The 27,516-nt window shown below is 44.2% G+C and overlaps 1 protein-coding gene across 2 annotated transcripts in view; it reads right to left on the reverse strand.

Moving 5' to 3' along the window:
* NEDD4 (NEDD4 E3 ubiquitin protein ligase) overlaps positions 1-27,516 on the reverse strand; it is a 242,778-nt gene that overhangs the window by 148,642 nt on the left and 66,620 nt on the right. For both annotated transcript variants that reach the window (XM_056115486.1, XM_056115487.1), the window contains 2 exons: positions 19,667-19,745; positions 19,538-19,576 (listed from right to left, as the gene is read on the reverse strand). In XM_056115486.1, coding sequence (XP_055971461.1) covers positions 19,538-19,576; positions 19,667-19,745 — 118 coding nt within the window. The remainder of the gene's footprint in view (positions 1-19,537; positions 19,577-19,666; positions 19,746-27,516) is intronic.

The following is a 27,516-nucleotide window of genomic DNA, read 5'->3' on the forward strand; positions in this document are numbered from 1 at the left end:
TTAGGATTTAATTGGCTTTGAATATTATTCACTCCCAGGAATCTGCTTTCTTGGCTTAAGCCTCAGTTGCCCTCACTTCCAAGCACCCCAAAGGCAGGATCCCGATGAGGGACTGGATGGAACCAGGACAAGCGGTAAACTGTGTGCTACCCTGGCATCGAGATGGGCCAGGCCAAAGTGCCACGAGTCTTACGTATAAGTTAGAAGTTTGATCATAGACAAATGCGGTCATGATCCAAAAGTAATAACGAGACTAGGACCTTGCTAGGGATAGGAAAGAACTATCTGGCCTGAGCATTGTAGTCTGAGATCAAGATGGCCCTAGGAGAGCAATTCTATAAGCTTAAAGTATTTCTTACTGTGTCCATACAAAATTACTTATATTATGTATGCTTATATGTTTGTTGGACAAGGAGAGGAGAAACACACCCAGGAGATTGATTCCGTTCTAGGGTGGGTTGATCTGCTAAATGAGAATCTGTCCTAGAAGCAGCTTTCCTGTGTCCTGACTAGTTTGGATGAGGCTGAACATTTTTCCCCTTCAAACTGCTTTCAGTAAATAATTTCAGTATATTGCAGAGGCAGTTTTCCTTTTCTCACAGAAACCTGCCTGGTCTTTGACATGCAGATCTCAGGTATTAGCCAGGCCTGATCTTTGAGATATAGATTCAAGCTCTAGCAGACTAGTTTTTGGCATGCAAATCTAAGTGCTTGTAGCCCAAGAAAGGTTTCAGTTTGGGTTTTGTATCTTCTTTCTGGAGGCCAAAATTACTGGCCCACAGATGTAAAGAAACAATGTATGTTTTGCTGCCTCAATGTTCTTTCTGTAACTCCTTTTGATGACATCACTGCACTGAGCCCCTTAGAGGTACCATGATCTATATAAGGAGATTTCGAGGCTCTCTACAGGGGGACGGTCTGAGAGAATCCGGAGACAGGTTTGAGAGAACCTGGGGAACACATGCTTGAGAGAACCTGAAAGTGACGGTCTGAGAGAACCTGGACCCTCCATAACATAAATTTCTTTTATGGGATAAATTCCTTGTAATAAACTGCTACTAAGACCAACCATCCTGGCCCTCATTTCCTCCCTTTGCCTGCCCATCGCCATTGACCTGGGGGGGGGGGGGGGGAAGGGCCTGAGACTACCGAACCAGTGGTGGGAGAGACAGACTGCTGCCGGCCTTTTTGTGTTTACACAAAAGGAAGTACCAAAGCACAGTGCTGGAACAAAAAATGATTGTTGAACTAAAAAATAGGCAACGTAAGGCAAATTCACAAACATCGTCCCAAACAAGAAACAATGACAACAAAAAGATTCGCTCACGAAAAAGTTGAGTTCAAATAAAAAAATTAAAAAAAAGTAATGTCAGGAGATTCAGTGAAGGAATTAACCCCAATGCCCCCAGACATGTTCACAATCACGATCCTGTTGTTCGTTGATTGCCTCGAGCAGGCATCGGTAATGTCTCCTTCGCCCTAACCCTGAGATTTTCAAAAGTGCCATATTCAAGGCTCTTTCAGGATTAGGAGAATGAGACCCATCAATGTTACCGGTATTTGGCATATTGGGTACACCACGGGGAGTTTGCCAGACTCTGCCAAATGTAGACAGGTTACATTCGGTAGCCTGCCAGGTTGTCCAAAGTAAGAATGAGATAGTAAGATGTTGTGCGGCCGCAAACACGGCTGCACACTTCCGGGAGCTGGGTTTTATAGTCTCTGGGGCTTGGCCGTTGATGGGATTACACGGCGCCAGGGGTCAGTTGGTGGGTGTGACCCCTGCCTACTGGAAGATGGAGGATCTGGGTGGAGGATGCTCAGCCCTGATGCAAACAGGCTTGGAGATCTCAGCCCCAGGACCCACATGCCTTTGTTCCTCTGCCAGGAACATGTTAAACATGGTTAAACCATGGCATAGAAACCAAATTTAGCCAAATACTTCCTTTTTTCACATCTCATAAGATCAGGAGCTTTTGGGAGGCCAGAGAGACACAGAGAGAGTTCAAAGGGCTGGAACACCTACTCTGAATGCAGAGGTTGCAGGTTCACACCCTGAGCAGGCTGATCACTGAGGGGACCCAGATGGAAGCAGGAATAGTCCCTTCCTCTTACAGTTCTTAAAGTGGCGCCCAAAACCAAACTACTATTTTTTTTAAAGTGCTTCGAAGCAGTTACAATTGAAATGGATAGAGAGTAGTACCCACAGGACAGTCCAAGACCACCTGGCACTTGCCTGATACCTAAAATATTTACTATCTGACCCTTCAACTAGAATGATACTGGATCTAAGAAGGTCACTCACATTACGCCCTGTAACCTACAGGATTCTGACTGACAAAGTGCAGATCGGTCCCAGGTGACTCTAAGTCCAATTTGCTGGAATCCCCAAATGACCATCACACAGAGGAAAGAAACTAATTAAGACAATTTTATTATTCACACAATAAATGTTCACAGGTATTTTTAAATTAAATGCTTACTAAAGGCCCAGGGCTGGAGCAATAGCACAGCGGACAGGGCGTTTGCCTTACACGCGGCCGACCTGGGTTTGATTCCTCCGTCCTCTTGGAGAGCGTGGCAAGCTACCGAGAGTATCCCGCCTACATGGCTGAACCTGGCAAGCTCCCTGTGGCGTATTTGATATGCCAAAAACAGTAACAACAAATCTCATAATGGAGACATTACTGGTGCCCACTCGAGCAAATCGATGAACAATGGGAGGAAAGTGCCACAGTGCGACTTAAGGCCCAACACAAGCAAGTTTTAAAATAGCACACACAGGAAAAGAGAAGTGGAGCACCAGAGTGACACTGTTCATACAAGTAAGTCTCTTTGAACTATTTAATTTGTAAGTTATATGTGTGAATTCTCTGATGAGAAGAGTTTTTAGAATTAAAAACAGGAATACCACAAAAATAGTTTATAAGGTCATATTTATAGAAAAAGTGAAAACAGAAGGAATAGGGACTTGGGGGGTGGATCAAGTATTTAAGTCTATAAATGCATAAAAAATTCGAGGGAAGAAATGCAGTTAACCAGGGTTCAATCCTCAGCATCCAAGGCTTGGGGAAATCCTTCCAGGACTGATCCCTGAGTGCAGAGCCAGAATCGAGTCTTGAACACTCCTGGGTGTGGAACCCCCCTGCCCCCCACATGCCAGGGGAGTAACCAACACTTCAGAGACCAAGTATATGCACTTCTAAAGAGCCAGGAGCTATGTTTTTGGACATTTTTCAGACAGATGGAGGAAAACAATAGCTTTATTGTGGGGCCCTGAGAGATAATACAGTATACCGCTTTGCATGCAGCCAGTACAGTACAACATATGGGCTCCCGAGTACCATCAAGATTGACTACTGAGCACTGAGCCAAGAGTAATCCCTAAGTACCACCAGGTGTGCCTCCTCCCCCAAAAACAAACCAAAAAAGCTTCACTGAGATATAATTTAGAGGTTATTAAACAGGCACTCAGAAAGTGCACAAATCAATAGCGTCTGGTATCTCCAAAGGGTGCAACCACCATCGGTATTTTAGAAAATTTTCATCACCTCAAAAAGAAACTCCAAGACTGGAGCTATAGTAGAACACATAAGGCACTTCTCTTGCACGATGGAGACCCCAGCAGACCCAACACTTCATGTGGTCCCCTGAGTACTCCCAGGAATGACCTCTGAGCACAGAGCCAGGAGAAGTACCAAGCACAGCTGGGAGTGGCCCAAAAACCAAAAGAAAAAGAAAAAGAAAAAAAAAAGCTCTATACTTTTTAGGAGTTTCCCTTCAGCATTTCCAGTTTGAGGAACCTCTAACCTACTTTCTATTTCTATGATCTGTCGATTCTGCGCAGTATGTGCAGAAACACACAGTCTGTCTCTGGTGACCGCCTTCTTCCACTTTGCATTGCGTTTTCAAGGCTCATTCATTTCATCCATGTAACTCGTATCAGAACTTAATTTTTTACAGCTGTGAAAAAATGCAGTATGGATAAATGCCATCCTGTTGTATGGATAAATACCACTTGGTTTATCCATTCTTCTACTGATAGCTGTTAGGGTTGCTTCCGTTCTTAACCATAATGAATCATGATATGACAGGCATTTATGTATAAAGTTTTTTGTAGCTATCTGGTGTAAGAACAACTTAAAGACTAATACCTGAAATGAATTTAAGTGTTTACGAGTACAAAACATCTTGGCCTTTTTTGGTGTTTTGTCACTTTCTACTTCTCTACACAGTTACTGCTAATCGACAAAAACAAATAAATAAATGATAAATATAGTTTTGGGGAAAAGCCCAAACAATAGAGACAACAACACCTTCAGTAAAAAATGTCTTAAGTGCTTAAGAAGTATTTTTTGCAGTTACTGAGAGTATCTCGCCCGCACGGCAAAGCCTGGCAAGCTACTCATGACGTATTCGATATGACAAAAACAGTAACAACAAATCTCGCAATTTGTTGTGAGACATTACTGGTGCCCGCTCAAGCAAAAATATGAACAATAGGAGGACAGTGCTACAGTGCTACCAGTATGAGTATATGAGAGCAATTTTTTTGTTTCTGCTTTTACACAAATGGGAATATCAAATGCACAGTGTCCTGGACCTTTGTTCTTTTGTTTAATTTATTTAGAAATTAAAACTTTATTGACACAGACTTTTTTTTAAAGAACAGCCAATGAAAATTTTATAGTATGGACATACCATTGTTTACTTATCATTTTAGTAATACCTAGTACTTAGTACTTAGTGGGGCACAATTCTTCATCCTGGATGACAGAATTTTGATTTTATTCAAATATCACATGGCAACAAGTACCAGAGATAGATGGTCACCCGCACTGATTGGACTCATGATAATTCCAGTTTGTCTAACTAATGACAGGGTCCAAAATACACAAATTTCTGCCCAAGAGATGTGAAGTAAAGTTCTCAGTGAGTCTTCAGGAAAACAATCTGCATGTAGGAAGCCTGGTCAGCCCTCCATACCATGTGGTTCCCATGAGCAACCCCAAGCACAGAGCCACAAGGAGACCCCCAAGTACCACTAAATGTGGACTCCAAATTAAATTAATGTGGCATGTGGAAGACAACTGCCCTTCAACATCACTGTGTGAAGATTCAACATTTGTTTTTGTTTTGGGTTTTGGGTTTTAAGCCACACCTGTTGATGCTCAAGGCTTACTCCTGGCCCTATACTCCTGGTAGGGCTCAGAAGACCACATAGGATGTCAAAGATCAGTTGACCATGTAAATGCCAGGCAAATGCCTTCCCTACCGTACTGTCTCTCTGGCTAAAGATTCCACATTTGGAACTGCTACAACATGGTGGGTCCTGGGACAGAAAACCAAGAGAATGGTGGGTAGGCTAGTCACACAGGATTCGATTCAGATTCTGCAATAACCACAAACCAGTCTTGTGTTTATTGTTCTTAGAGATTAAAAAAATTGTTGATGTTTTTGCTAACATTAGTGGACACTTTAAGACTATTATGTAAAGGGGCTAAAGCAAAAAGCACAGCAGGTAGGGCATTTGCCCTGCAGACAGTCAACCCGGGATCAATCCCCATCATCACATATGATACCCATGTTCTACCAGAAGTGATCCCTGAGAGCAGAGCCAGGAGTAAGCCCTGGGCACTGCCAGGTGTGGCCACAAACAAACAAACAAAGATCTATTAACATGAAGCTGAAAGGATCCTCTGTGCTAGAGTTTCCCAATCGCCTGGCCTTAGGAAATGCCCCCAAAGTCCCACATGTCCTCTAGACACTCACTTGAGGGCATGTGGCGCTGTCCCTTTTGTGATGCTCAGTGTGCTACTCGTCACCCTGAGAAGGTGGTTCCAGGATTCAGAGCTGACAGGGAACATCACTGAGTGGAAACTGAGACCATCAGAATGACAAGCATTAGCCGAGTGCCTGGGAAACAAGACCAGGAAAACATCACCTCCCCCTCCTTTGTGGAGGCGGGAGAATATAAATATCTGCATAAAAATACACAAGGTAGAAAAAGACCAGACCAGCGCCAGTGGATGGAGGCTTTGTGGAAAGTAAATCATGGGTTATCTGTCTTTATAAACACAGCTCTCCGGGGAGTCAGGGAGATGCCAAGGCTGCAGTGCAGATCTTACACATGGGGGGCCCTGAGTCTCACAGCCAGCACTGCTGGCTCCATGAGCACCCCTGAAGACAGTCCTGCCACCTCCTGATCACTTCCAGCATGACCCAGGCTGCAATGACACCCCCGGCCCAAGTGCTGAACCATCAGATCCACAGAGTCTAACTGAATATCCCCACGACTCCCGAGCACTGAGGGAGAAGGGTCCTAAAATGATCTATCATATGTAAGTTACAGTGCCTGCAAACAGTGCGGGTATGTCAATGAACATACAGGCATGATGTAAATAAATCTACTCTTCACTACCTAGAGGTGAAAGGTAGGAGCTGAGTGATAGACTATGGGACAGGAGAGGGTTGGGTTTGCCGTATGCTCTTGCCACAGGATAGACTTTGCAGTCCTGGCAGCTCTAAGTGTAGACTGTCGCCACTGTGCACTAACTTCCATGTGGATCCTTCTCTGTCCATCTACCAATCACAGTTCTCCACAAAACTTTCTTTGAACTTAATGTTTTCTCCAAGACATAAAGGCCCCTTTTTAACTTCTCTCACAATTTCCATTTGGCTATCTGCCAGTTCAGTAAGCTTTTAACTGCAAAATATTTATACTTTTATACTCAACTGAAAACATTTTGTGCTATGTATAATTAATGATACAAACGACAAAACGGAAAAGAGGACTCCACATAATAGTGTCCTACTCAAAGTAGGATAGCACCGTGGGTAGGGCATTCGCCTTGCATGTAGCCAACATGGCCAAGCCAAGTTCGATTCCTCCGCCCCTCTCGGAGAACCCAGAAAGCTATCGAGAGAATCTCACCCGCACGGCAAAGCCTGGCAAGCTCCCCGTGACGTATTCGATATGCCAAACACAGTAACAACTGTTACAACGGAGATGTTACTGGGCCCGCTCAAGCAAATCGATGAGCAACGGGAAGACTGACAGTGACAGTGTACTCAAAGTACCAAGTCATCCATGAGCATTGATCCATACTGATAATACCCAATTCACTGAGACTTGTTGTTACTGTATTTGGCATACCGAATACGTCACGGGTAGCTTGCCAGGCTTTGCTGTGCAGGCGAGATACTCTCGGTAGTTTGCCGGGCTCTCTGAGAGGGGCGGAGGAATCGAACCCGGGTCACCCAGGTCGGTTGCGTGCAAGGCAAACACCCTACCCAATTATCCTTGCAATATATTTCTGATTGAAATAAATGCAGTCTGTGATCTCAGAATATAGCAACCCAGCTAAAACATTTGGCAATAGTGAAACTAAATTTTTTTTGAAAAAAAAAAAAAAGCAAAAGGTAACAAGAGTTCTGGCTCAAGTTTATAATTTACAAATAACTTTCTTACTGTTTTTGTTTTGGGGCCACACCCAACGGTGTTCAGTGCTTACTCCTAGCTCTGCACTCATAGATCACTTCTGGCAGGCTCAGGGAATCACATGGGATGTCACGGATTGAACCCGGTCTACTGGTGTCAAGGCAAATGCCCTATCTGCTGTAATATCGTTCCCACCCCGTCCTTCCTAATTTTTGTGTTAACATCTATAAACCATAGCAGCACTGCAGTAGTACTGTCCTCCTGTTGTTCATCGATTTGCTCAAGCGGGCACCAGTAACGTCTCCATTGTAAGACCTGTTGTTACTGTTTTTGGCATATCGAATACGCCACGGGGAGCTTGCCAGGCTGTGTAGGCGGGATACTCTTGGTAGCTTGCCGGGCCCAGACTCTCTCTCCTGCCTCTAGATATGTTTTCAAGGTCTCTATGATGTTCCTTTCATTCCTGGTATTGGTCATTTGAGTCTACTTTTAAAGTTTTGTTTTTGAGGGAATTCCTCCCCCAAGCAGTGTGGGGAGATCAGGGGCCTGTAATGTGGTGCTCAGGCCCAGCTGTAACGGAGACCACCAGTCACCCCCTAGGTCTTCCTGCCGGTGATTAGTAGATAAAGAGGGAGAAAATACAGGGCCTTGTGCATGCAGGCAAAGGCCCTTGGAGTTATTTTCCCAGCCTGAGGAGTGCAAATTTCCATGCACTCATAGTTAATTCCTTATTTTGATGTTATTTTTTAATTTTCCTTTGGTTAAAATGTGTTCTGAGGGGCTGGAGCAATAGTGCGGCAGGTAGGGTGCTTGCCTTGCTTGTATACAACCTAGGTTCAAGCCCTGGCACCACATATGATCCCCTGAGTACCTCTAGGAATAATTCCTATATGCAGAGCCAGAAGTAGCCCCTGAACATTGCTGGGTGTTAGCAAAAATAAAACTTTTTATAAAAAAATGTGTTCTGATTTATTTCTTTTTTTTATCCAAAACTTGTCTAAAGGTATATTATTTTATTATCATATGTATATGGCTTTTTTCCTAGATATATTTGCAGTACTGAATTCTACTTTAAATATTTTGGAACCAGAGGAAAAAAAATTTTTTTTTGGCTTTACTCTTTTCTTTTTGTTTTGTTTTTATAAAACTATTGAACACTTCTGGGCATTCCAATTTATTTTCTGATGGAATTTTATCTATCATCTTTTTTCATTTTGATTACTTAGTGACAACTCTGGAGCACAGCAGTAGCACAGCAGGTAGGACGTTTGCCTTACACGCGGCCAACAGAGTTTGGATTCCTCCATCCCTCTCGGAGAGCCCGGCAAGCAACCAAGAGTACCCCACCCGCACGGCAGAGCCTGGCAAGCTCCCTATAGCATATTTGATATGCCAAAAACATTAACATGTCTCACAATGGAGACATTACTGGTGCCCGCTAGAGCAAATCCGTGAACGATGGGAGGACAGTGCTACAGTGACTACTCTGAGGACTACTTTATTATCAGTCTGTGTGCTTCATTATCACAACTTGAATAACCAGAGTTGAGTCACTCAGATCTTTTTCAAGAGAAACTATCATGAGGAAGGCTGACAGCCCCTAATCGTCCATGTACCTCTGAACCTCCCTTGAGTTCCGCTGGCACAGTAGGGATCTGAACCCAACCAACACTGGACCTCCCAACCCAAACAACCTGTGGCTCGGCGTCTCCTCCTCAGACAGATGTAACCTTCCGGGGCCAGAAGTGGAAGGCCTGCCTCATCAGTCTTTGGCTCCTCTCCTGCACCATGGTGGGAAGGCTCTCCGCATCTGGGCATTCTTCTCAAAATGACAGTGCTGCCCCAGTCAACCCCTGCATACCAAACCCATCATAGTGCCTATTTCTTGAAGAAGATACAGGCTGGGGGAGTCAACTACACACACCTAACTTGAAAGAGCTCCTTGTCCTGAAGAAAACACGGAACTCTTAGGGTCCCTGGAAGGCGCTAACCCAATTCCCAAAGATTTCTCCAGTGACGACCAGTGGGAAAAAACCCATGCCGCCAGGGAAATGTTTTAGAGCCTTGTATGGTGGGTGGAGATACGGGGGTGGGAGGGTGGAAATGGAACCTATGCTGGGCTGATGCCTTACAGAGAGATTCTGAGAAAATAAAGGCTGCTAACAGACAGCCAGAGGTTAAAGCTGAGTGATAGAGGGCTTTGGGGGAGCTTATAAAGAGACCCACGTCACCTTGGATGCCGGAGAGGACACTCTCAGGGCCCAGCTCAGGCAGAGTTCACAGGGCAGAAGAGCTCCCGGACGCTGAATGCTCAGCGACTAGGTTGGACTCAGAAAACTGGAAGCTATGGCATGTAAAAAAGGCGGGTTTGGCTGGATTTCCTGAGGACCTGGGCTCTGCAGGTCGCAAGCCATCACGGCTTAGACTGGAGCTGCTGATTCCTTTGAAAAAAGAGGAATCACTTGACCCAGGCAGGAGTTGTTACTGCCATGGTTTCTTCCTTGTGAGGATAGGGCGTTCCTCAGAAACTGCCCCTGGGGCCTGGGGCCAGAGTGACAGCACAGAGGGTAGGGCGTTTGCCCTGCATGCGGCTGACCCGGGTTCAATTCCTCTGCATCCCATATGGTCCCTCTAGCACTGCTGGGAGTAATGGAGTAATTCCTGAGTGCAGAGTGAGGAGTAACCCCTGAGCATTACAGGGTGTGACTCAAAAAAGCCAAAAAACAAAAACAAAAGCAAAACAAAAAAAAGAGAAACTGCCCCTACTTCTCCCCTGGATATAAGAAAATAACCAGTGGAGGGGGGCAGGGCAGCGAGGAGGGCACTTGCTTTCACACGGTCAACTTGGGTTCAATCCCTGGCACTGCATCTGGTTGAAGTCCTACTAGGTAGCAGTGACTACTGAGTGCCAAGCTAGGAGTCAGCCCTGAACACTGCCCAGTGTGCCCCCAAAACAAAAACAAACAACAACAACAAAAACCCTAACATAACCAGTGATAAATCCCAGCATAACCCAGCAAAGAATTAATTAAGTAGTCTGCACTGGGTGGAGCTGGAGCGATAGCACAGCAGGTAGGGTGTTTGCCTTGCATGTGGCCAACCTGGGTTCAATTCCTCCATCCCTCTCGGAGAGGCCAGCAAGCTACCGAGAGTATTCCATGCTGGTGGCAGAGCCTGGCAAGCTCCCCATGGCGTATTCGATATGCCGAAAACAGTAACAAGTCTCACAGTGGAGACGTTACAATGGTGCCTGCTCAAGCAAATCGATGAACAATGGGAGGACAGTGCTACAGTGCCTCATATGTACTATATCATGGATAGGAGTTTACTGATATTCACATCGCAGTAGGCCAAGCACCTTTTGGATGCTTCTGTTCCATGGAGGGTCCAGAGGAACATACTAATGACAGGCATGGAGCTTGTGTATTGGGGGACAGAAGGTAGCAGCACACCAGGACATGTGGTGGTGACTCTCTACTCTACAAGCCAGGACTGACAGCAGGAGAGCAGGGCACAGAGCTTCTCAAGTGGCAGAGGGCAGCTGGAGTCACTCAGCCCAAGGGAGTGACCAACACTGATGAGTGGCCAGGCTGGAGGGCAGTAGAGGTTAACCTGTCCTGCAGAGAGAAGAGACTGGCAGCCCTAGAACAAAACAGGCTGATGGCCAGGGATGTTGTAGAAGACCACTACCATCTCAAGAAGGCAAGAATGGAGATGCAGCAAGTTAGGGTGGCCATGCAATAGGAGTATTGTCTGGAACAGTTATCTGACCTGGGCCATTGTTTTCACATCCAAAAGCCCCAATAACTGAAGAAGTGACCTAGTCCCTAGAAGGAAGGACTTGCTGTCGAAAGTGTTTGTTGGAACGATTCCAAAGGTCCTATGGTCATGTATTTAGATGATTCTAAGTGAAGGAACAGACCTCTTACTGTCTAGTTCTCGCTCTCAGAGAAACCGGCAGGCTACCAAGAGTATCTTGCCTGCATATACGCCTGACTGGGAACACCTGTAAAGGTGATTAGAGGCTGCCCCAAAAGCCTCCATCCCTCTCAGAGAGCCCAGCAAGCTACCAAGAGTATCCCGCCTACATGGCAAAGCCTATTATTCGTTGGTGTACTCGATATTCCGAAACAGTAACAATGATGGTCCTCATTTCCCTGACCTTGAAAGAGCCCCCATTATGCCATCGGGCTGCACTAACACGTGACAGGGACGGATGGAGACGTTACTGGTGCCTGCTGGAGCAAATCAATGAACAACGGGTTGATAGTGATAGTGATAGTGACAGTGATAGTGATAGTGATAGTGAACTGAAAGAAAATGATTACTCGGCGGGATTGAGCACTGTTGGAAGCAAGGGTTGTGTTGACTGTCCAGGTTTTCAGGCTATAGCAAAGGCCTGAGCAAGGCCAGAGAATGCATGGAGTCCCAGCTAACATCCAGCTTATACTGAGTCCACTGATTTTGTGGGTTTGCCAACTTGTCATTTCTTAATTTTCAAGTTTAAAATTGGGATTGGGAAACCAAGTATCTGGTTCAGTGATAAAATATATTTTGCCTTCAGGAGGCCTGGATTAATCCCAGCACTGCAAAAATCACAATAAAACTACATTAAATAAACTGGGATTACACACAACAAGTAAAGTCTAGATCTTCATCCATAACATTTCTACCTGTATCTCTGGCTTGTGAGAAAACACTGTTGCTGTGTGAAAGCCAAGTGGAAGTCTCCAAAACTGACCTCCCACTGGTCAAGAGATAGATTAAAAACAATATGGATAATAACTGACAACAAAAAAACCACAAACAACAACAAACAAAAACAGATAACAAAAGAGCATCAAAATAAAAGTTCTGATTTTTAGGCCAATAACAATAAAGTCAAAAGACAGATGGAGAAAAAAAATTTTTTATACAGATGGAGAAAAAAAAATTTTTATATCAGCATTATTTAATTTTTTTATTACTTAAAAAGTTTATTTTTAATGTATTTTTTTAATGAATCACCGTGAGGTACAGTTACAGACTTATAAGCTTTCGTGATTACGTTTCATTCATACAACGATCGCATACTCATCCCTCCACCATTGCCCATTCTCTACCACCAATGTTCCCAGTAACCTTCATGCCACCCCCACCTCAACTCTACACCCCACCTCCGCCCACCTCTGAGGCAGGCACATTCCCTTTTACTCTCTCCTTTCGGGTGTTATGGTTTACAGGACAGGTAGTAAGTGGCCATCATGTTTGGCCATCATGTTTCAGCACACATCTCCCATCCTGAGCAAGCTCTCTAAGCATCGTTCACTTAGTGGTCCCTTCTCTATCTCACTGCCTTTTCCCCTAGCATGTGAGGCTGGCTTCCAAGCCGTAGAGTGATCCTCCTGGCCCTTATCTCTATTATTCTTGGGTGTTAGGCTTCCATTCTGTTACTTTATACTCCATAAATGAGTGAAGTCATTCTGTCTCTCTCTCTCTCTCTGACTCATTTCACTTAGCATGATACTCTCCATGTTGAAGACAGAGAAAAATTTTAACAAATAATTTATCTAACAAGGAATCTTTAAAAATATAAGGAATGATGACTCATTAAAAAAAACACTGCTTTTTAAAAAGGCAAATAGCCCAAATATAAAATGAGCAAAGGATCAAAACAGGAAGATACACAACTGGTAAAGAGACCCAGAGAAAGAGGCTCAACATTGCTAATCATGAGGAAAATGCAAGCGGAACCCAGCAGGAGAAGCACTTCTGAGAGAGCTGTAATTAAAAGACAGAAAAGAATACATGTTATGAGACTATAACTCTCACTGTTGTTGGTGAGAATATAGAACGGTACAGTCACTTGAAGAAAATGTTTGGCTTTTCTCAGTTCCTCATGTGATCCAGCAATCCCCGTCTAGGTATAAAAATCTCCAAATGAAAAAAATCTGTCCCCACACAGACATATATAAACTCTCACTATATACTGGCCTTGTTCCAGAGACCCATAACTAATGGCCAATCATGGCCAGCTTTGTAATGGTCTATCTCATGGTAATTCAATTTTAAAAAATGCTCATGGTCCTATTATTCAAATACATAGCAAGTGAAAACAACCCAAACATCCATGATATTTTATTTACCCACACATCAGCTATTAATCCATACAATGAACTGTTGACAAAAAAAAAAAGAAATGATATATGCTATGACAAAGCTGAATCCTGAAAACATGTAAATGAAAGAAGTCATATATAAAGAGACGCATGCTGTATGATACCATTTATAGAAAATGTCCAAAACACACAAATAAGGGGTAAAAAGGAGACTGGTTTTTAGCTGGAGAGAAAGCAGATCGATGGTTATCCAATAGTGGGAGAAAATTGGTAGTCATATCCAATGGGATTTTTTTTTTTTGCAGAGACTAGTGAAATACAAAGTTTATTTTGGAAAGGGTTTTGTCACACTGTAAATATACCCAAACCCACTAAATTATTCAATTTGAATGTGTGATTTACACACTATGTAAAATATTATCTTAATGAATCTGCTTCACAAACACACACAAAAAACACCTAGAAGAGTGGTTACCACAATACTGCTACTAAATTCTCCAGCCTGGTTCCTGCAAAAATTTGGTAGACTTTTAGGGATGACTACAGGGGTTCAACCAAGCTGAAACCCTGGCTGCCTGCTGCTTCCTGAATTCTGGGAATCCAGAGTGCCCTGCTGTACGCTGTGGTTCGGTGGAACCTTTTACTTATATTCCCTGCAAAAACAAGTTCCCTTTCGGGACTCACATCTGGTCTTCAGCAGATTCTGGACTGTCAAGGACAGGAAGTACAGAGTTGTCCAATGGATCTTCAAGAAGAAACGTCAGGAGTGAAACTCCTTTGCTCCTGGTACAGGATGACATTGATTTGTCCTTTCTCCCTTGCCACAAGGAGCTTAGGTTTATTAGGTTACACCCATCACAGTGCTCCCGAGTCACTCCCATTCTTTTGTGCTTATCTGTAACTTCTCTATGCTCTCCTCCCCAACCAGTTAATCAGCTTTTTTCCCCTAATCAGACTCTGTTGATTTGTAAGGTCAGATCCTTCTAAGGACACTGAACTTGTATTGTAAGCTAATACTGTCCTTCTCCTCTCCTTATATCTTTTGAACAGTTTACTTTTTAAAAAAATGTCCTTTTGTATGGACACAGAAAGATGGTTAATATTATGCTTTTGTAACTTAGGATTTAATTAATTTCTAATAGTATTCATTCCCAGGCATCTGCTTCCTTGACTTAAGCCCTTTGTTCCTAGCACCCCAAAAGCAGGGTCCCAATGAGGGACTGAATGGATCCAGGGCAAGCTGTGAGCTACCCTGGCATTGAAATGGGCCAGGCTAAAGAGCCACGATTCTTAACTATAAGTTAAGAACTTTATCATAGACAAATGCTGCCATGATCCACATGTAATGATGAGACTAGGACCCTGCTAGGGATAGAAAAGACTATCTGGTCTGAGCACTGTAGTCTGAGATTGAGATGCCACTAGGAGAGCAATTCTAAGCTTAAAGTATCTCTTACTGTGTCCATACAAAAATGATTTATATTATGAATGCTTCTATGTTTGTTGGACAAGGAGAGGAGAAACACACCCAGGGGACTCTGCTCTAGGGTGGGTCATCCTGCTGAGAGAGTATCTGTCATAGAAGTGACATTCCCCAAGGGAAAGAAATTTACCCCTTTTGATTGTGACCATACCTATGTGTAAGCCCCAACACCTCATGCTTTGGGATTTAACTAGACTGTAAGAGAGGGCTGGGCTGGAGCGATAACACAGCAGTAGGGCGTTAGCCTTACACGCAGCCAACATGACCGGCCCGAGTTCGATTCCTCCGCCCCTCTTGGAGAGCCAGGCAAGCTACCGAGAGTATCTTGCCTGCACGGCAAAGCCTGGCAAGCTACCCGTGACATATTCGATATGCAAAACACAGTAACAAGTCTCACAATGTTACTGGGCCCGCTCGAGCAAATCAATGAACAATGGGAGGACAGTGACAGTGACAGTAATAGAGGGCTGGGGGATCCAGAGCTAGGGGGAGAAGGATAATGAGGGAGGCAGAAGGAGAATGAAGGGGGGATCAAGAAGGAGAATGAAATAACATGGCTGGGGGAGAAGCAGAGGGAGTCAGAAGTGAATGGAGATGAGATTGGAATAAACGGCAATTGAGACCAACTTGGCCCTCGTTTCCTTCTTCGCCTGTCCATTGCCATCAACCTCCACAGGGTGGGGGAAGCGGCCTGAGACTACGTAACATAGGCAGTGGGAGAGATGGAGCTCCGCTGCCCCTTTTTGTATTTACACACTTGGAAACTGTGTCCACTCTCTGTGGAGAGCAGACTCTCCACATACCAGGATATCTCCACGATGGAGGTATTACTGGGCTCGCTCGAGCAAATTTATGAACAACGGGAGGACAGTGACAGTGATTTTGCCATTATTATTATTATTTTTTTTTAATGTAGGAGTACTGCTTTTTCAGTCATTGATTAAGCTGATTGAATTGGGCATGAAATCCACATTACTTTTTTTTCCTTTTTTTTTGAATCACCGTGAGATACAGTTACAAAGCTTTCATGTTTGAGATTCAGCAGTACAATGATAGAATATCCCCTACCTCTCTACCAGTGCATCCTTTCCACAACCAGTGTCCCCAGTATATCTGCCTCCCTTCCCAGTTCTCACCCTGCCTCCATGGCAGGCAATTTCCCCAACACTCTCTCTCTACTTTTGGGCATTATGTTTTGCTCAAATTTTCCCATCACCATTCAAGCCTGCCTGCCAGGGGCAGATGCTCGCTCATTTATTGTCCACTGCTCATTTTGAATATCATGGGTATCGCAGCTGTGTACTTCTGGAATCCTAGATTATAGATGGTTGGGGGTTCCAGAGACATTTCTGTAGGGCACTAATCCATTTTGGGATTCAACTGGGCGTCTCTGGACCAGGGCTGTTGGTGCACTAAGATGGTGGCCAGAGGCACATTGTGGGTGTGACAGCCAGGCTGATGAGAAGTTGGGGACCTGGGGAGGGATAGCCCGGTACCTCTGCTGCTATGCAGCATGGAGATTTAATCCTGGAACCCGCATACCTAGGCCTTGCTTGTGGAAGTCCTTGGTCACCAGGATTCCATCTGGAATAGGTGGGGAGACTGCACCTGCTCCATCTAGAATGCCCGGGTGAAACTGGCTCAGCATGGGGTCCATAGGGATCTCTGATTCTATGGTGTCTTCCGGGACTCTCTGCTGTGTCTCTGGCTTTTGCCGAAGCAAGGCCAATAGTAGAGCTTACAGGGTGGTACTGGAGTTAGTTCGTGGAGGTGACTGCCAGTGCTTCTATGTATGTTGGGAAGTGGGAGGAGGTAGCCCACCCCGACTCTGAGAAAGCTTGCAGATTTCAGTCACAAAAACCACATACCCGAATTTTCAGCAGATTATATCTTGGTGAGGTCCGTCCTGAGATGGAGGAGTCAGGCCGGGGGTATGACAGCGATTTTGGAATGTGGAAGCAAGCGGCTGCTGGGGGATCAGCGTGGGCAGGCACAGGCCAACCCACCCCCTTCTGATTTACCCCAGTCTGTTCAGCCATGCACGGGGCCGAGATTAACTGTGCTTTTGATCTCTTTTGAGATTTATCTATGGGTCTCTGAAATAAGGCCAATAAATGAGCTTGGATAGCAGGGCTGGAGGTGATTTGTGAGTGTGGCTCTCACATTACTTAACTTTTGGCTGTTTAATTTCTTGGTAAACTTGGCCCCCAAGCTGTTGGAGTACGGCCAAAGGCACAGCGGCAATTTTGGGGTGTCAGGAAGCCTGAAGCACCATCAGGCTGCTGATGCACTCACTTGTCTGCAGGTACAGGTTGACCTGCTGGCGGCATCATACCCCCTATTTTACCATTCTTAAGATTAGACCACTCCAAATAATCCATCTTCAAGTTCACAGACTCTTCTCACTGTTTTCTCCTTCCTGTTATTTAGCTCATCCAGCAACTTTTTTTTTTAATTTTAGAAATTATACTATAGAGTTTACTAATTCTATTTCATTCATTTTTTTATAGCTTCTACTTCTTTCCTGGGATAATTTTCAAAAACAATTACCTTCTCTCATGGGTTAAAGTGATTATGAAACGTGCTCTAAAAGCTTTTATTACAAATAATTATACCATCTAGATCACCTCGGGATTGGCATCTGTTAACTATCTTCTAACAATCATTCATATTTCTTTTCCTTTATTGAGAGTTGGAGGGAGCTCCCAAGTAGTACCCAGGGATACTTGGTCAGTTCAACGCAAGGATCTGAGTTTGTGAGGCAGCATGGGCCCTTTGGTACTGGGGGAAGTCCAGGGGCACCCTAGTGGTGCTGGGAACCTTCAGGGCCACTCTCAGCAGTGCTCAGGAGAGCCATTCCCTCAGATTCAGAGCAAGGCATACCTTTGATTGATGATCATCTCCCTAATCCCAATTATTCATAACTTTTTTGTTTATTATTTATTTATTTATTTGCACTGGAGCAATAGCACAGCGGTAGGGCGTTTGCCTTGCACGCAGCCAACATGGCCGACCCGAGTTTGATTCCTCCGTCCCTCTCGGAGAGCCCGGCAAGCTACCGAGAGTATCTCGCCCGCACGGCAGAGCCTGGCAAGCTACCCGTGATGGATTCGATATGCCAAACACAGTAACAACAAAGTCTCCAATGGAGAAGTTATTGGGACTGCTCGAGCAAATCGATGAACAACGGGAGGACAATGACAGTGAATTTATTTATTTGCTTTTTTTTTGGGTCACATCTGGCGATGCACAGGGGTTACTCCTGGCTCTGCACTCAGGAGTTACTCCTGGCGATGCTCAGGGGACCATATGCGATGCTGGAAATCGACCCTGGGTCGGCCACGTGCAAGGCAAATGCCCTACCCTCTGTGCTATCTCTCCAGTCCCTGATTATTGATTGTTTTGGACATATTTTGAATATGGTATTATGTGATTCTGGGCACAGCTAACGTGCCTGAAAATTTTGGCTCAGCTTTTATAGTTGTTTATAGCTGTGTATAGTTCAGGTAAATTTCAGCAACATAACTGCTGATTAGCCTTGGTTGTAAGGCAAGGTGGGACGAGGGGGAGCATAAATTTTATCTATGAGAATAAAACGCATGTTAAAGGAAATGTACCTGGGCCAGAGAGATAGTACAGCAGGTAGGACACATCCCTTGCACGTGACAAACCCTGCTTGAATCCCTGGCACTTCATATGGCTCCCAAGTCCAGCAGAAATGATCCCTGAATGCAGAGGCAGGAAACCCTTGAGCATCGCCAGGTATGGCCCAAAATACAAACCAAAAGATGTATCTATCCATGTATTGACAGCCATCATTACCTCTTGCTTGGAACTCCAATCTAGTCAATATGTGACTGAAGAGACATGAAAAATCACATCATCTTTAAGGGAAAACACCCAAATTTTAATAAGACAATCATAGTCTCTGAAAGTTTCATTACCATATAAGTATATGGTAATCCTAAGTTTACAAGTTTTTAAGTATCTTCATTAAGAACTGATTTTATAGTTTTCCCAGACAAGATAAATGGCTCCAAGACTTCATCATCATGGAGATATCCAGATTTTACTTAAAAATTTATTTGATTTTGTTTTGGGACAACACCCAGCAGTGCCTAGGGGTTACTTCTGGCTATGCACTTGGGAATTAGCCCTGGTGGTGCTCAAGGGACCAAATGGGATGCTCCCTACCAAGTCCTGAAAAAACATTTTTAAATATACTGGGTCTGGAGAGATAGTACAGCAGGTAAGGTCAGTGTTCAGGGCTTTCCTTGCACATGGCTGACCCATGTTCAATTCCCCAGAATCCCATGTGGTCCACAGAGCTGCCAAGAGTGGTCCCTGAGTGCAGGCCCAAAAGCAAGCCCTAAAGACAGCTGGATGTGGCTCTAAAACCAAATAATCAATAAAAGAAAATTCTCTTACAATACATTTTAAATGATCACACAGAACTTAAAACTAACATATTAAGAAAACCGTTTTGTTTTTTTGATGTGATAAACACATACTTACTCTGAATAATATTTCTTCATTCCATTTTGGATTCAAAGTCTGAAAGATAATAAATATACCTTAATAAATATTTTTACATTTTGTAATATAAGATAAAACATAAAATTTTTGAATATTGCTAAGTCTAACCTTTTTAATGGTTTTCGTTTGCACACTTGTAAAAATTCCATTCATTGGGTCATACAATGTCACTCTCACATAAGGATCACTGTAAAAATAAAACAAAATTGAGTAAATTTAATTATCTCAAACTCAAAATACTTAAACTGCAAAAATCACAGAATTTTTCTTGTTAACAATATCTATAACAAAACTTAAAAGTTAGAGTTCCTTTAGTAGGAGTAAAAACCTATAATTTTTGTGTCTTGTTTAAAAGTGACACCATGTTAGTTAAAAAAAAAATCAGAAATAACCTTTTAATCACAATTTAATGATTTCTGATCTTTTTTAGATTTTGAACTTTTATTTCCTTTTTTATTGCTATTTTTTCACCTTAAAATCAAGACTGCATATTCAATGATATTCAAGATTAGTTTTGTAAGACTCCAGATTGATTCAAGTTATCTCATAGATACAAACCCTTTACAAAATGAAAGTTCTTACAGTTCAAATTATGTACTATGCAACCTTCTACAAAGAGATAGGAAGAAGAAAAATCTTACAATATTTAGTTTACATAGCAAAAGAAATTGTATACTTGACTTGTCCATGATAAAATTTTCCTTTTTCCCAGCACCCCAAGTAGATGCCAAACTCCATCAGGAAACCCCTCCTTCTTCTTCTGTACAATCTCATCTCTTTCTCTGGTTGACAAAAATTAAAGTCATCTGACCACTCCCAATATACTGCCATTTATCAAAACCCATCCTTATCCCTAACCTCAGTGATTTAGGAATTCTAACCTTTTTCAAGGCTGTATAAGGCTCATCACTATTAGACAATTTCCCTCCTCTTCCAGAAACTTCTGTCATTTTCATTTTCCTCTTTTATACCTTTAGTTCTTCCTTTGATGTAGAGTTTTCACATCAAATGAATGTTTTATAATTCCTACCCTTATTGACTCTCCCTTTCCAGCAAACTAGATTTCAAGAGAATAATCCATAATAATGACAACGACATCTAACCTTACATAGCAATCATTCCATTTAGGACAATGTTCTCAGTATTTTACATGTTAACTGATTCAATGTTTGCAACCACCTGTAAGGTAGGTATCATAAGTATCCATACTTGAACACAGAGATAAAAGAACCCATCACAGATCACATCAGGCAGCAGAAAGCAGAAGAGCCAAGGCTGAATTCCAACAGACTGCTTTGGGTGCCATGTTCTGAAGCATCACAGCTCATCACCTCCTTTTCCTCAATTCCCACTCTTAATGCTCTACAATTACTTCCTTCTCTTCCCTTCAGACCTGTTATTCTTGAAATAGAGCAATAGCACAGAGGGTAGGGCATGTGTCTTGCACGAGACCGACCCGGGGTTCAATTCCTCCGCCCCTCTCAGAGAGTCCGGCAAGCTACCGAGAGTATCTGGCCCACACAGAAGAGCCTGGCAAGCTCCCTGTGGCATATTCGATATGCCAGAAACAGTAGTTGAACAACAGGAGGACTGTGCTGTGCTATTCTTGAAAATCCACTGATCTGTATTTACAATTACCCTCAGTAATGTTTCATAGGGACTCTGCACCAGGCTGTTTTCACTCGGGGTGCCCCAGAAGGGGGTGGATGAGAGCCCTCCCCACCCCAAGGGACCTAGTCCTGGCAGCTAACCTCCACTACCCAACCACCGCCACGCTCCAGGCCACTTTCCGGAATGACACATTATAAGACACTTTCTAGCCATTTTCCATAATTACCACACCATATTTTATGGGGTTCAGACAGTAGGCAACAAATCATAGAGAGAAATATATAAATGTATGCCTCTCGGAGAGCCAGGCAAGCTACTGAGAGTATCCCGTCCACACGGGCAGAGCCTGGCAAGCATATTCGATATGCCAAAACCAGTAATGACAACAGGTCTCATTCCCCTGACCCTGAAAGAGCCTCCAATCATTGGGAAAAGACGAGTAAGAAGAGGTTGTTAAAATCTCAGGGCTGGGAGGAATAGAGACATTACTGGCGCCCCTTTGAGTAAATTGAAGAACAAAGGGATGACAATGACAGTGATACAGTGAAGGTTTCATAGATTTTAGTATGTAGTTCTTGTGACTCTTTTTAAAACTTATTTGTTGCTTTTAATCTCTCAATTTTACTGAGGTTTCATGATTCACAATACTGTTATCGACAGTTTCGTGCATCTATTGTTCCAAGACCACACCCACTACCAGAGTGTTCACTTCTTCCATCGATATCCCAAGAACCCCCGTCATTCTCCCTTCCCCTCTCTACCCAAGGTAAACTCAGTGAACTACCCTTCAGCTCTGTTGCCTTTGGTGATTTGCTGCTCCCCTTACGAGGTCTCTTTATATCCCACAGATGAGAAACAGGTCTGTGTCTGTCCCATTCCTTCTGATTGACTTCGTTGAGCATGATACCCTCTAGGACTACACAAGTAGTGGCAAACTTCATGATTTCATCTTTTTCTACTGCGGAATAGTCCACTGTTTATATATTCCACAAATTCTTGACCTCATCTTGGTCATTGTACTATGAGCTGCCACGAACAAAGGTGTGCATATTTCTTTCTGAACTGTTTTGGGAGTCGCTATTATAAAGAATTATCACTTGTTTGTATGGGAGTTCTAGTCTTATTGTTTTGAGAAACTTCTATATTGTTTTACGTAGAACTTGAACAAGACAACTCTGCCCCAATAGTGAATGAGAGGGTTCCTTTCTCATATCCCCACCAATACTTATTTTTCTCCAGACTTTTTGATAAATGCCATTCTCATGAGTATGAGATGCTATTTGCACTGTTTTGATTTACTTTTCCCTGATCGTAAATGACAATGAGCACATTTTAACTTGCCTAATAGTCATCCACATGTCTTGTTTGGGAAATGTCTGTTCATCTCCTACCCTACTCTTGGTTGGGATTATTGGATATTTTTATTGTTAAACTGTACATCACGATCACGACCATCCTGTTATTCATCAATTGCCTCGAGCAGGCCCCAGTAACGTCTCCTTCGTCCTAACCCTGAGATTTTTAGAAAAGTGCCGTATTCAAGGCTCTTTTAGACTTAGGAGAATGAGACCCATCATTGTTACTGGTATTTGGCATATTTGGTACGCCACGGGGAGTTTGCCAGACTCTGCCGTGTGGGCAGGTTACAATCGATAGCCTGCCAGTTTGTCCAAAGTAGGAATGAGATAATAAGATGTCGCAGGACTGCAAATGCGGCAGCACGCTTCTGGGAGCTGGGTTTTATAGTCTCTGAGTCTTGGCCGTTGATGGGATTACATGGCGTCAGGGGGCCAGTTGGTGGGTGTGACCCCCGCCTACTGGAATTTGGAGGATCTGGGTGGAGGATGCTCAGCCCCGATCCGAGTAGACTTGGAGATCTCAGTCCCAGGACCCGCATGCCTTTGGTCCTCTGCTGGTATCTTCATGTGTGCAGTGAGTGGTCTCAGCATGGTGATGGCTGGTTCTGGAGGTCTTCGGCTGCTGGAGCCCTGGTCAGGGCGGGGAGGGTAACTCAAACCCACTTCCCTCCAAGGGGCCCCAGCAAGGAAAGCCAGGCGCGGGGGCAGGAGACTCTGCCAAACTGTACATGTGCCATATAAATCTTGGAGAGTAACCCTTTATCTGATAACCAAGAAACGTTTTTGTGTGTACATGTATCTTTGCTATTGTAAATGGATACTATTTGCCTTTTTCTTTTCTGTTATTTTCTTTTGCAGGGGTAAGTTCTCTCAAGCAGTACTGAGGGGACCGCTGAACCACTCTCATGCTTGGCCTGGCTCAATGGGTCTGAGAGTTCAGTGCTCAGGCCAGTAATATGGTGCTGTCAGGGCCACCCTGATATACTGGGGGCGGGAACACACCCAGTGGTCTCAGGGTTTACTCCTGGCTCTGTGCTCAGGAATCACCTATATGTGGTGTCAGTGTGGAACCACACAGGGTGGGTCACATGGAAGGCAAGCACCCTACCCACTGTACTAGGTCTCTGACTCTCTCTTCCATTCTGAATGCCAACCTTGCTGAGTAGTTTCATTCACTGAAAGTACATTTCCTCCAATATTGACACTCCCCTCTGCCGGTCCCTCCTAGCCAATAAAAGTTCTGTTGAGAAACCTGCTCACAGTCGAATGAGAGTTCTCTCGGATATCACACATCATGTTTCTGCTTGTTGCTTTTCATAGTCCCTGTTTTGAAGTTTTGTCGTTCTAATTATAAAGTACCTGCGTGTGAATTTTGGGAATTCATCTTGTTCAGAATTTTTTGAGTTTCCTCAATGTGAACGCATTTTCAGGAATTATACCACCATATTTTCTTCAAATCAATTGCTGTCCTTTACTTCCTCCTGTATTATGCTATTCTTTGTGTTTCTTATGCTGTATTTTTTGGTTGTTCTTTATTTTTTGTTTGAGTTTTCTGGGCTTTTTTTTGGGGGGGGGGGGGAGGGGGCACACCAGTCGTGCTCATCAGGTATCAGAGATCAAACCTGAGTTGACCATGTACATGACAAGTGCCTTAGCCACTGCACTATCGCTCCAGCCCTAGCTTTTCTTTTAAATTGTTTTTCCTAAAAGGTACGATTTGCTTGAGCGGGCCCAGTAACGTCTCCATTGGAGACTTTGTTGTTACTGTGTCTGGCATATCGAATACTCTCGGTAGCTTGCCGGGCTCTCCGAGAGGGGTGGAGGAATCGAACTCGGGTCGGCCATGTTGGCCGCTTGTAAGGCGAACGCCCTACCCGCTGTGCTATCACTCCAGCCCGAAGGTAAAGGCCCTCCCATTGATGTCGATTTGCTCGAGCGGGCCCAGTAACGTCTCCATTGGAGACTTTTTGTTGTTACTGTGTCTGGCATATCGAATACTCTCGGTAGCTTGCTGGGCTCTCCGAGAGCTGGGCTGGAGCGATAGCACAGCGGGTAGGGCGTTTGCCTTGCACGCAGCCAACGTGGCCGACCCGAGTTCGATCCCTCCGCCCCTCTCGGAGAGCCCGGCAAGCTACCGAGAGTATTCGATATGCCAGACACAGTAACAACAAAGTCTCCAATGGAGACGTTACTGGGCCCGCTCGAGCAAATCGGTGATCAACGGGAGGGCCTTTACCTTTACCTATTTTTACCTTAAAAGGTACGATGCTGCCAGCAGGTCAACCTGTACCTGCAGAGAAGTGCATCAGCAGCCTGATTTTACCTTCAGGCTTCCTAATACCCCAAAACTTCCCCAGAGGCCTTTGTACCTCTGACTGGACTGCAACAGCTCAGGACCAAGTTTCCTAAAATTAAACAGTCAAAAGTTAGGTATGTGGGAGCCACACCCACAAACCACCTCCAGTTCAGCTATACAAGCTCATTTATCGGCCTTGCTTCAGAGACCCATAAATAAATATTGAAAGAGATCAAAAGTCACAGCTAATCTCGGACCTGGGCTGGAGCGATAGCACAGCGGGTAGGGCGTTTGCCTTACAAGCAGCCAACATGGTCGACCCGAGTTTGATTCCTCTGCCCCTCTCGGAGAGCCCCGCAAGCTACCGAGAGTATCTCGCCCGCAAGGCAGGGCCTGGCAAGCTCCCCATGACGTATTCGATATGCCAGACACAGTAACAACAAAGTCTCCAATGGAGACGTTACTGGGCCCGCTCGAGCAAATCGACGATCAACGGGAGGGCCTTTACCTTTTACCTTTTAATCTCGGACCTGTGCAAGGCTTAACAGACCAGGGTAAATCAGAAGGGGACAGGTTAGCCTGGCTTCACCCAAGCAGAGCCCCATGGCAGGTACTGTCTTCCATAATCCAAAGTAGTCATCATGTCCCCTGCAGGATTCCACTATCTCAGGACAGACCTCACAGAGATATGAACCTGCTGAAAAATTTGGATATGTGGGTTTCGTGACTGAGCTCTCCAGGCTTTCTTGGAGTTGGAAAAGGCTACCTCTCTCCGCTTCCTATACTCCTGGAAGCACTGGCAGTCACCCCCACAAATCAACTCCAGCGCCACCATGTAAACTCTACTACTGCCCCAAAACCGCAGTTAATCTCGGACCTGCACAGGCTGAATAGACTGGGGTAAATCGGAGTGGGGAGGGTCAGTCTGGTACGCTCTGAGCAGAGCCCCTGGCAGTCATTTGCTCCCACAATCCAAAAGCACTGACAAGTCCCGGCCTGACTCCACTGTCTTGGGACAGACCTCACGGATATATAATCTGCTGAAAATTCTGGTTTGTGAGTTTTGTGACTGAAATCTCCAGACTTTCTCGGGGTTGGGATGGGTTACCGCTCCCTGCAACCTCCCTGTACTTACAGAAGCCTCAGCAGTCACATCCGCAGCCCAAAGCTGCCATCCAGTTAAAAAGCTACTCCAGCCTTACCGTACCATCCCCCCCAAAAATACTGAATGCCCTAAATAAACATGATGACCTCTTAGTACCAGTATTGCAAACCATAATGCACAAAAGGAAAAGGAGAGAGAGAGAGAGAGAGAGAGAGAGAGAGAGAGAGAGAGAGAGAGAGAGAGAGAGAGAAAGTGTGCGCCTACGATGGAGGGAGGCTGGGATAGAAGGGGTGTTGAGGGGTGATGGGAGAAAAATGGGGAACACTGGTGGTGGGAAATGTACACTGGTGGAGGGATGGGTGTTAGATCATTGTATGCCTGAGAACCAATCATAAACAGCTTTTTAATGATCATCTCATGGCTATTCAATTTTTTAAAATATACATTTTTCCTTTTTTGCTGCTATTTCAGTGTTTTCTGGTATTCCAGCTTCTGGCCTACTGATTTTTTTTTCTGCTTTAGCTAACCTACTGTTGAGCCCATCTATTGGTTCAATGTTGGTGTTCTTCAGTTCTGGAACTTTCTGTCCTGAACACATACTTTCTGTCTTTGCTGTTCATGTTTCATTCATCCATCCTCCCAAGTTCAGTGAGTATCATACTATCCATTCTTTCATCAGTATCTTTCATCCATTATCTGATGAAATCTTCATCAGACAATTTAAAAATTTCTGTTTATTAGGTGCCCCGCCCCCAGGGTTCATCCTACTCAGTCACCAGGGGCACGGTACACTCTTTCTTTATCTTGCCTGACTCATGCTTATCTCTCCGGCAGGCACAAGAGCTGTCTCTCCCAGTTCATGAAGGATGGGAATGAAACAGATTCAGTGCACATGTGGCTGCAGGGGGTGGTGGTGGTTGAAGTGGTAGATGCCAGAGGAGATGGGAAATGACAGACAGTGTGGGTAGTGGTCTGAAAACCCTGCCAGGGAAGTAGTAAGTGGACATGAGTACCCTAGGACCTGTGAAAGTCATCCTCAGGAGCAACAGAGCAAGGGAGAACAGTGTATTTTAATCTGTAGCCTGTCTTCAAGGGGTCCTGCAAGTCCTACTGGTAGAGGGACAAAGAAGAATAGACGTAGCACTAGTCAGTGTGCCCGTCCATAGGGAGATGACCCCTTTCCCTACTCCACCGCACCATGTCTTCAATTGAACAAAGGGATTTTATCAAGTTTAGCAAATATTAAGATGTTTACCAGGATTACATGTCTGTTAGATAACTTACTATCTTCTAACAATTTCCCAAGGCACTCTTCACTTTTTTTCAAGTTTTGTTTCACCTTCCAGTTAGAAAACAGTTTCTATTGCTCTATCTTAAAGTTCAATTTATTTTTCTTCTTTATCTTTATTCCACCTTTGATTTATCGAAGAATTCAAATCTCAAATATTGAATTTTTTGGTTTGAGTTTTCATTATATATGGTTTTTATTTTATCCCTGAGGTTTCCAACTTTTTGATTTATCTGAGATTTTGTTCCGTTTTCCTGGTTCTTTAATGGTTATATAATTTTCGACTATACTCTGGACAGT

The sequence above is a fragment of the Sorex fumeus genome, unplaced genomic scaffold, assembly GCF_029834395.1.
Source record: "Sorex fumeus unplaced genomic scaffold, SorFum_2.1 ptg000029l, whole genome shotgun sequence".
In the NCBI taxonomy this organism is placed as follows: Eukaryota; Metazoa; Chordata; class Mammalia; order Eulipotyphla; family Soricidae; genus Sorex; species Sorex fumeus.